The sequence below is a fragment of the Physcomitrium patens genome, chromosome 23, assembly GCF_059467195.1.
Source record: "Physcomitrium patens ecotype Gransden chromosome 23, ASM5946719v1, whole genome shotgun sequence".
Lineage (NCBI taxonomy): Eukaryota > Viridiplantae > Streptophyta > Bryopsida > Funariales > Funariaceae > Physcomitrium > Physcomitrium patens.
Window position 1 is genome coordinate 633,688 of NC_143432.1, and position 10,808 is coordinate 644,495.

At 41.7% G+C, this 10,808-nt stretch overlaps 1 protein-coding gene and 1 long non-coding RNA gene across 3 annotated transcripts; both read right to left on the reverse strand.

Moving 5' to 3' along the window:
• Nucleotides 1-2,066: 2,066 nt before the first annotated feature.
• LOC149986458 (uncharacterized) lies at nucleotides 2,067-3,072 on the reverse strand. Its single transcript, XR_016500278.1, has 2 exons — nucleotides 2,934-3,072; nucleotides 2,067-2,645 (listed from the first exon to the last, which is right to left on the reverse strand). It is a non-coding gene; the product is annotated as an uncharacterized LOC149986458 (long non-coding RNA).
• A 723-nt stretch (nucleotides 3,073-3,795) lies between these two features.
• On the reverse strand, nucleotides 3,796-10,195 carry LOC112276180 (uncharacterized). Of its 2 annotated transcripts, none has more exons than XM_073530627.2 (16): nucleotides 10,054-10,195; nucleotides 9,426-9,805; nucleotides 9,013-9,084; nucleotides 8,607-8,716; nucleotides 8,077-8,196; nucleotides 7,786-7,878; nucleotides 7,569-7,611; nucleotides 7,275-7,384; nucleotides 6,776-6,909; nucleotides 6,572-6,644; nucleotides 6,159-6,239; nucleotides 5,781-5,879; nucleotides 5,373-5,449; nucleotides 4,757-5,075; nucleotides 4,275-4,442; nucleotides 3,796-4,060 (listed from the first exon to the last, which is right to left on the reverse strand). In XM_073530627.2, the coding sequence occupies exons 2-16, from the start codon at nucleotides 9,661-9,663 to the stop codon at nucleotides 3,941-3,943; spliced, it is 1,857 nt and encodes a 618-aa protein (XP_073386728.1). In that variant the 5' UTR covers nucleotides 9,664-9,805; nucleotides 10,054-10,195; the 3' UTR covers nucleotides 3,796-3,940. The 2 variants fall into 2 exon arrangements, with proteins under 2 accessions (XP_073386728.1, XP_024363042.1); XM_024507274.3 differs by having other exon boundaries at nucleotides 6,156-6,239.
• Nucleotides 10,196-10,808: the final 613 nt, after the last annotated feature.

The following is a 10,808-nucleotide window of genomic DNA, read 5'->3' on the forward strand; positions in this document are numbered from 1 at the left end:
GAGGGAAGGGCGTGAGAAGAAGTGCGATGGATGTGGAGGTCTATGTAGCAGCAAGCAAGCAGGCAAGGCAGGCCCAGCCAAGCCAAATCAAGCCAAGGCTGAAGTAGTGTATGATGTAGGATGTAGATGCTAGTGGCGAGGCCAAATCAAGCCAAGGCTGAAGTAGTGTATGATGTAGGATGTAGATGCTAGTGGCGAGGCTACAACAACCAACAAACAACAACAACAGTAGTGTGGAAAGGACAGGAAAGTAGCAAAAAAGAGCAAGCAAAAGGGGCCCCGATCGCACGGGTGGTGCGATCCCTGCGGTGCGATCCCTCCACTCCCTCTCTTTCTCCCTCCCTCCCCCTGATGGTGGTGGTGCTGCTGCATTAATGCTGCAATGCAATGCAATGCCATACCGCGCTGCCGCTCTCATGGGTCCAGCACCAGCACCAGCACTCTCTCTCACTCGCTATGCATCACCAGCAGCAGCATCACCCGCAGCAGCCCTTACTCCACCGCCACAGCACCGCCGCCCTGCCTGCCTGCCTCTCGTCGTCGTCGTCGTCGTCGTCCTTCGTCGTTCACGTTGTCATTCTTCGTTGTCTTCACCGTCGTCGTCGTCGTCCTTCGTCGTTCACGTTGTCATTCTTCGTTGTCTTCACCGTCGTCGTCCTTCATCGATGTCGTTCTTCGTTGATGTCGTTCTTCGTTGATGTTGTTCTTCGTTGATGTCGTTCTTCGTCGTCGTTGAGGTCTTCATTGTGTTTTCGTTTTAGGAAGCAAACTCGTTCCCATTCCATGTTGTTGTTGTTGTTAATAATAATAATAATAAAAGTAATAGTATCCATCCATGTGTCATGTGAATTACGAATGTATATGAGATTTTTCTTATTGTTTGATGTTGAGGTCAGTAATTGACGTTCCCATGTGAATGGTGAAGTGGTAAAATAAAAGGAGTTTATTGGTTTAGATGGTGGTAAACAAAAAATACAATGCATAATTAAAAAGAAGAAAAAGAAGATATTTTTATTTCCATGGTGGGAAATGATATGAAATTTTTAATGAATTTAGTGAGATTTTAATTGCCCAATCCAGATTGTGGAAAAGAACCATCTTTCCTTATAATGGTGGGAATGCATAACAAAAACCAAAGAGTGTGGTGGAGAAGAGGAATATTCTATTGATTTCAAAGTAGATTTTTGTGGATTGGAATGATGCTCTTTGTGTTTTTTCATGGAGATTATCTACCCATGCCTATTTATGTGATTAGGGAGATCTTCACCAAAAACGTTTGTAATATCTCAAAGAATTATTCAATAAAACAATCCATTAACAACCAATCAAGCCAACTCCTCCATCCACATGTAAAAACCATCTTGTAACTTTGGAAGTTAAGATTCTCAATATAGAGGATCATGTTGTTATCTTTATCCTCCTCTTCTATCAGTTGCCACACAAATATTAGATGCATCCCTCCTCAAATAAAATAAAATAGTAATATTTTTTAAAATATCTTCAAAAGTGCCTTTTTGTTGGAAGAATCTTGAGTAGTTTCAGTGGACAATACAAAGTGCACGTTTTTTAAAAAAATTAAAAATTAAAACACAGCCTAGTTGCTGATTGGAGCACTAGAGATGTTTCTTTCTTTTTTCTCTGTGGTTTTTTTTTTTTTGGGTGGGGGGGGGGTCAAAGTCTGGCAAGTCAATTGATTCTGTGAATCACAACATTCCATCAATGTGAAGAGAGCACCAGTGCAAAACATGTGAGTGTTTTTCCAGGGCTATTGAGTCACTTTACTTGTTGGGTTGTGTTGTTGCATGTTTTATAAGTTATCTCTGTATCCATTATTCAAGGATTTTATTCTTTCACCATGTTCCCAAGGTCAGTGCATCACAAAATTAAAGATGTCTGCAAAGATCACAAATGTGGATTGGCACCTAGTTGCTTGCACTCTAGGTGCCATAGAATGAAACCACATTTTTGGTTTGCTTTTATAAATATTAATTACATTATTAGTTTGCATTCTGAAGTTGCTGTTTTGCAGGATTTGGCAGTACAGAAAATGCTCTGAATACTTGGAATAGATTTTAAAAATAAAAATAAAAATAAAACACACAAACAACACACACACACACACACACTTGTAGCTCAGCTAGGAATTCAAGGTTGGGAACCATCCAGGCTTTCAAGGGAGTGGGAGAAGATATACCCTTTTCTTTTTTTCTTTTATTTTTCTCTCTCTCTCTCTCTCTCTCTCTCTCTTCTAGCTCCCAGTCTGCTTTTGGGATGCTCTAGGGACAGTGGCATGTGAGTGGCTCATGAAAGGGGGAGCTGGAAAAAGAACTCCTAAAAAGGTGTGGAGGAAAAGTAGAACTCCCAGAGCCATGGAGTTTTCCAACCAGGGAGGAATCCACCTCATCCATTAATATGGGCTTTGAGTAAAGGCAGCACCTTCACATGTTTGGAATGATAGGGTTGATATCTTCACTGCCCTCCCTCCCTCTCTTCCTTCGCATGCATGCCTTCTCCACTGGATCAATGTACCCTTCCCCTTTTCAAACCAACCGCTGGATGTGGTGAAATGCTGATTCAACTCAGAGGTAGATCAAGGTGCACAATAGTCCACATGCAAAGTGGCCCCCACACAACCCACCTACCACCTACACATCAAGCTTCTCAGCAACCTGACAAAATGTGATGGCATAATTTGCATGGGGAAAATGGGTAGAACGTGGATGGATAGGCATCAGTTTTAGACCAAGGGAGATGGGTGAAATAACATTGTTAGATGTCAGCAGGGGGGCTGACTGTAGGGCAGTGAAACAGGGATTCTAGTAGTGACAATTACAACAACAATACTAAAGATCGATCACTGATATGTTTGCTCAAGTTACAACAGCCAAGGAAAACCCTAATGTGTCGTAAGGCAAAAGGGTCATGCTACTTACATTTTGCTTTTGTGTGACCATTTGCTGCACCCTTAACGGCTCCGAATCACATCACAAACTTCTTGGAGGAGGTGGAGGAGGAGGATATTTTCAGCCTGTGTTGGTGAGTGTTGCGTGGATGATCTCTCCTGTGATTTTTTTTTTTTTTTTTTTTTTTTTTTTTTCCTTCATAGTCACAGGCTGGTTGCACTTCGCAGCGTGACGTCTGGGGCCAGAACCGCCACAAGGCGCTTCCAAAAGGAGGATCCACCCTTGATAACATTTAGCTGTTATTACTGCGGTCATTCTCGTCCACTTGTGGCACAGTGACGTCGGTTGGTTGGCTCGGTTTCAGAATAAAACCTCGATGGGAAATCTGATCCGAAATGCAAAGACTCATGACCAATAGAAATCCATTGCTAATGGTGCGAATCTGCACACTAACGTGATGAAATCCCGGAACCGGGTCCAGCCTGAATCGATGCGTCAGAATTGAAATAACTAAACTGTGATTCACGTCTCTGGCTTTGGGTGGTGTAGTCCAGCCTGCCATGGAATCTCTCCAATCATGGATACCCCAATTACCATGGAGAGACAGGATGAACCAAGATACAGACACTAGCTCAAAACAAGTTGGCTACAAACTCCAAGCCTCATTATAGCATTCTACGCCCTGAATAGCTGATCAACACACAGGCTTGGACTCCTCGAGCCTAAATTTAGTATACAGGAAACTTGATCATCCTTGAAGCCTGTTCCATCTTCCTCTTGGCTCCACTGAAATGGAGTTCAGGTTTCAAAGAAAGTCGATTCTGTCCAGAGTAATTTCGGTGAAACCGACCAAGGAAATCATGCCTGAGCTTCGTGGCAGAGAATGTTGAACTGTGAGGGGAATTTAGCAGCAGCGTTTTATTGAACAATTTTTGGGGTAATACGTGGGAACAGAGTGTTTAAAATTGACTTGTCTGAGCCATGATTAATGGTTGTATTTCTTACTGTCAATCTAATGATGATGATGATGATGATTACTATTGTACCGTAAGATTACACTCCTGTATCTCATGCAAAACGATATTTAGGAGCTGGTTCTGTGTGTTGAGTGCCAGTGCTAGACGGTGGTCGTTTACATCGTGGATCTTCAGGTTCACCTACGAACATTCAAGTGGAAGAGGGCGTTACTTAAGAGAAAACGGATATATACCACAAGCATCTTCTTGCACTAGCATTTCATTAACTAACTTGGAATTGTCAATATCACTTCAAAGTTGATGTATGAGTTGGCATAGCCCTCAACTGGGCTCCAAGGGAAATAAAAAAAAGAAAGGCAAAAAAAAAAAAAGGGAAAGGGGCCGTTTTGGTAACCTTGTCAGAGGGTAGTAGTTTCGCCTGATTGACATCATGTGACCATGTACCCGAGTGGACAATGATTCTTGCAGATGACAATGATACAGCACTTAAGAGCTCGTCCTTGAAGATTTTAAGCCATGAATAAGAATGGCCTGGCCTGATAGAAGAAGTGCTCAAGTCGACCTGCCAAATACAAAAGCAAAAAAAACAAAATAAAAAAGGAAAATCTGTCAATTTCAATCCGTTTCCATCATGTTTGGCAAAAGATGTAGTGGAGTGAGTCACTACGAATGTCCCAGAGTAACACGAGCATCCTCACAGAGAACTCACGAATCATAAAGCACAAAATAACAAAGGAAGTGATTAGAAGTTAAAAGTATTTCTTTGATCCAGCGCTAGATTAAGGGAGAGGAAACACTCATCTCATCTCCGGTTTTTAGAAATGCCAAACTTTGGACTTGTGCAGATTGTGATAATGATGATTTGGCTTGCTGTACCTGTGGACAAAAAGCGATTACTGCTGTTGCCAATGGAGAAAACATAAGCGCCGCACTAGCGCCCATGGAATCGCCAAGCATTATCACCCGCCTGTACGGTTTAACTGCAACCTCCAGTTCTCTTCTGTAGTAATTCCCCATTCCAGAAGAAACATTTCCGCTCCCTGAACTGGTAGACGACTCCGCATAGTTTTCGAGTTCCACATTATCTTCATGTGTATACCAAGACCTCTTGCTGTCAACAACAAACAAAATATCGAAGGTTGACGTAGCTTGTTTCCTCTTCATCTCTGCCTTAACCTTTGACAGCAAGCCAGCCCTGCTCCAATGTTCCACGCAATGTCAAGGAGTGCGTACAATTGAGGGAAATGAAATGTCCTCCACAGATGAGGAGGAGCAGGTTTGAGCATATAAAGGCAGAGTTTGAGAGAATAACTAGCATGTCCATTGAACATGTCATGCATTGAAATCCCTCGACAAACTAACAATTGCTTAACAGAAGTTTATCCTCGATGAGCTGGGACAATTGAATTTTATTTCAACTCCACACTAGCTCGACCCACACCACTAACTCATATGTCAACGTTAACGAAGCTGAGATGTTAAGAAGGCGCACCAGTTGGGAACAGCTGGGGCGCTACCAAAGGCCACAATCACAGTGTCTGCTTTCTTTCCCAAGTTCCATTGTTGAAGCTGATACACTTAATGAAATTCATCAGTTGTGTCTAGACTGTTCGTTTCGTAAATACTAGTCCAACAAGAGGCGTAGAATGTCATGTTATGAATATACATTCATATAGTGAATTGTTACCTTTATCATGTGTAAAGGTGTTCCTGCTCCTTTCATTCTTAGTGAAACTCTCTATACTCTGCTTTGGAATTTATTGTCTTGACTTGTTAAGCGTAACGTGTTTAGCGTAAAGATAAGATCTTCGATTCCAAACATTCACGTCAGATGTATCAGAATCTAATTCAAGCAGGACTGCATCATCTTATCAGAAACTGAACGAGCACCCTAAGGTACCTTAAAGTAACCTCCACGCTCCAATGCGTCACCGGATCCACTAATTTCTGAAAGAGACAGTGCCTTCTCCATTGATTCTGGCATCGCACTTGGAAAGATCTGCAAGGTAGATTTCATGAACTCGAATTTAAGCTAAGTAAAGAATTAAAAAATTCTTTATAATAGAAAACGCGTGAGAGCTATCGTGAAGACTTCAGCATAACACATGCCTTAACCCAAAAGTGTGAATGAATACACACTAACATTGGAAAGCTATTTCAGCTTTACCAAAATCCCATTAGTTCAAATTCGTTTCCGATGATTATTCAGAAGCTACCAAACCTGTCCTAGGCAGGAAAAGAGTATCCAAAATCCAAATGCTTGTCCAGATATTACCACATTAGAGCTGATACCCAGAGCTTTTACGCCAGCAAGCAATGCCAACGATTCCCGAAGAGGTTCACCTTCCAGAGGATTTCCCTGTAGGTGCCAGAACATGTTCAGATACACATGCCAACTGATGTAATCTACAGTCTGCACATCCAGGGCCGTAGAAATCACAAACTGCTCTAAATCAACCCCTAACCACAGAGGAGGATCCGACCTACCGTTATCAGCCGTGTTCGCGAGCTGTAAAATTCAATTTATATCACAAATTGACATTGTCGACTATAAGCACAAGCTTCAAATACCAGGCAAGCCATAATAAGTTTCAAATTGACATAGTCGACTATAAGCACTGCTGAAGTGATCAACGGACCTTGCAAGCTAGGATAAGGACTGAGCAGATGATTTAGGCAACAGCGACCTACCTCTGCCCATATGTATTGAAGTTTTTTCAGTGCTGCAAGACTCTCAGGTAATGTTTTGAGCTTGTTGCAATATCTGATGATTGGAAGAACGTGGCATCCAGTTAGAGCCGGGCATACTTTCTTTTTAACGAGCATTAACAGCAAATACACGGAGCTGTCCATACACAGTGAGCCATAATAAGTAAAGGTGGAGATATTACCTACATCCAAAGAGTTTCTAACGATTGAAGATCTCCAATAGATTCAGGAAGAGCTTCAAGTCGGTTGTCAGCCAAAGACAACTGCTTCAATGAGCACATTCTTCCCCATGATTCGGGAAGCGCCTCAAGCTCGTTGCCCTGATATACCACTTATCAATCATCTGAGCCGCACATGTCCTATTGTATTGTTGCTCAAAATGTAATTAGCGCAGGTCCGTGTTCTTTTTCAAAAGAACTCGACTAGGTTTCGAAACAGCGTGAGATCAATGTAAGAAAGATTGACGCATAATATATGCATAACACAAAAAGTAAATCAATAATACTAGCCTTTGCAGGATCCAGATGTTACATAATGAAAGTGCTTGTGTTAAACGAAGGAATTCGTTACTGTAGCTCAGAGGGCTTCCGCATATGTTTCATGTCAGGAATAAAAGATACTGCGAGTTTGTGTGAAGTTGATGTGTAAGTATCGACTCTCAGAAATGTTGTCAAGTTCCACCAACCTGAAGCCAAAGGTCTTGTAAGCATGTAAGCTTTGTCAAGTTTTCGGGAAGACTAAGTAAGGCGTTCCCATACACTGCTAGAATAGTCAACGCTTTCAGATTTCCAATGCCTGCCACCATCATGTTTTGATTATACAGATTACTATCTAGAAGATAGTGAAAAGTGAATGAGGTACAACTTACACTCAAGAGCAAGTGGCCAGGGCATGAAAAAGACAAGCAAAACCTTCCGAATGAAAATTGTAAACAAGGATCAGAATCTAGAGAGTGATGCAGAGGTGGAAAGAAACCTACCGGATGGGAGCCCCCGCAATTTGTTGCCCGCAACTGAGAGAATCTAGTACACAAAAATCTAGCTCGTTACTGCATATTGCAATCCAACGAATATGAGGAAAAAATGGGAAACTGTCGTGCATAGTGAAAACAGATCAAACCTCCTAAATGATGTCAATGTAGCTCTCCTAAAGACACACACTATCGTGAACGGAAACGACACATTTCTGCAACGTACTTGAAGACTTGTAAGGCCAGAAATAGATTCTGGAAGCTCGGTTAGCTTGTTTCCTGCAAGTGCCAGCATCTTCAGCTGTTTTAGCTCTCCTATCTGTAATCACACATCATCGATTTAATGCGCTGAACCGTCCGATGGTAGGGCTCTCGCTAGTGCTAAGAAGACTACCATCTTCTTCAACAGGTTTAGATCAGTGGAAATTGGGTTGTGCAGATGTTTTTAAAAATCTGATCGATTTAGCATCTGTAAAGATAAACGAACTTTCTAGGAAGAAGAACCATGGCTGCAAACCTGTGGAGGCAATGATTGAAGATTGTTTCCATGAATCCATAAACCCTCAAGCTGTTGCAGATTCCCTATTCCTTGTGGCAGCTCTTTCAGCGAATTACCAGCTAGGCCCAGCCTGCGCAGCTGTTCGCAATCACAGTTCCAGCTGATATTCAAAGCAGTACACAACACAGGACACGACTGACTCGTAGATTAATAGTTCCCGCTTGAGAGAGATGAATCTATATTCGGCTAAAATGAGTTGATGATTACCGTACATCTCAAGAGCTGGTTGAAAACACATTTTGGCATAATGACTATTCGAGAGGATATATGGTACATTGTGAGGGCTCAAGTAAATAGCAGAGTCACCGCATACTATATGTGATAGGTAGTCACTCGCATCAACATACCCCTTATTGCCATAGTACGAATCTGCAACTATTGATATGGCCCAAGTACGTAAAACTTTAAAAAAGAAAGTTGTGAGAAAGTGATACTATTGTACACAAAAAAAAAAAAAAAAAAAAAAGCAGAGAGTTGGAGGGTCATACAGCTCGCAGGTTTTTGATGTCTGCTGGCAAAGAGGTAATCCTGTTACCAGCGAGGGAGAGATCAACAAGGTCCTCAATCTCCCACACCCGGGGAGGTACTTCCTCAAGACCTACAGGAGCACGTTGATTTTAACAGAAATTCACCACGAGCTATAGAATTTGAGGTTGCGATACTAAAACTCCGATTTATACGACGTGTTTCTCTCGACATAATATGACACATTTCAAGTCACCAGCGCTGAAGGTTTCTTAGGGGCAGTCTAACCTCGTTGACTTTGGATACTGCAAGCTTGAAAATTGAACTACTTTAAGAATCAATAATATAAAATTCACACATGAGAATATTCTGCACTTAGTTCGAACTAGTTTTAAATACAGACAGTAATTACACGAAATGAAAGCATACCACAATCACTAAGATCTAATCGACCGGTGCTGGCTGCTAATGAAATACGAGCCTCCACATCTGCATCCAGACCTGCGACACCCATTTCCACAATTGAGTTCTTACATTGCATCATAAAAAGACGAAGATATGTGCTTCAAAAAGTTGCTTTCTCAATTCGTGCTACATAATCCTCATTACTTGACTCAAGAAAAATGTTACTCAGATCCCAGACGTTGCTTGTCGAATCGAATACGGCCTTCAGCTTGCCACACTAAGGGAGTATCCGCAAATGTAAGTCATCCATGTAGAAAGAAAGTTGTCTGGATCCGCAGCGAATAATTAGGGATAAGAACTGAGATTGTATGGTGATACAGACTATTTATCCTTCCGAAAGCCACGTAATGATACAAAACTTAGCCATAACGCAATACCTTGCACTGAGGTTGTAGAGGCATTAGCAATCAAAGTACTTTCTCGCTGTCCTTTGAGTTGAACACCAGGCCGCCTTAGCTTAGAAGGCAACACTAGCATCCTCAAATGGGCGCCACGACCGCGAGCATTGGTCAAGGAAGCATTGCGCCCTCCTCTGCTCGCAAATAATTCTGGAGAGGGAGAAATCCGTGCTGTCAAAAGAAGGGAGCTCGATGAGGAAGTTGAATACGCAGCCATTGTATCGATTGCATTCCCTCTTGCGTCGTGACTTCAACAATACACAATCTCCAAAACCAATTTCACAACACTCCGGCCCGAGTGAACTCTTCGCCTCTTCGCAACTGCTTGCTATTACTTCCTTCAGGAGGATTTGACAACTCTACACCACCTCCAAGGATTAAAAAAAAATAACAAACCTCAAAAAAAAAGTGATAAGATGACAGCAACTGCAGTATGATTTACTAAATTGACACCAGAACATCGAAGGACAGTCTGAAAATGCAATTCAGACTGGTAAACTACCAAAATTCTTCACGACCACATTTTGCAGCCATATCACCTGCCGAGGCCTATCTAAAAGAGCACGGTGTTATCCGAGAGGGCAATTTCTACAATCCTTCCACTTACATCAATCCGAATTTCACACAGAAAACACCATCTCCTTCAGCGCATCGGAAATTAACATTACGAAGTTGAAATGAATCCGAGATTACTACACTCAACTACATCAATCTGCCGTCGATTGGCGCTAAACCCAATTTTCCGAAGCTTTCAAAACGGAGGGGAAGGTGCGTGATTGCATGGATTCGTTGGATTTTTGGACGACGTTTCACGACCGAGGTAGGTATTCTCGTACAAGCTCCGACGAACGCAACCTGGGACCCGCCAGGTAAAGGGATTCGGAGCCATCCTCGCCATGGGGACTGCAGAGTTGAGGTGTGACGTCGGAGTGCGAGGCTGAGATTCAAGGTTCCTGCTAAAGTCATGCAGAGTAGAAAGCTTCACAGATATCCCTAATTAGTGTATATCTATTTTGTGAAGTGATATATTTGGACATGAGAGCCTAGTGTGTATCACACACAATGTGATATTCATTGATCAAATTCACATTTAAATAGTTTGTACACTTTGCAATGTTTGCAAAATTGTACTTCTCTTAATTCAAACAATTAAATTAATCAAATCATTTGCCATGCAAGCCTTCTTTGTTGTCAAGGACATGAATTTCAAAGAACTAAAAAAGTCAATATATTCTTGTTTCATTCAAAAAGACTAAATAATCACTCAAAGATGATATAATATTGAATTAGAATAGTTTTGGCCAAATAGAAGAAGATTGAAAAGTATTGAAACAAATTTAAGGACTATGAAGGCATTGACAA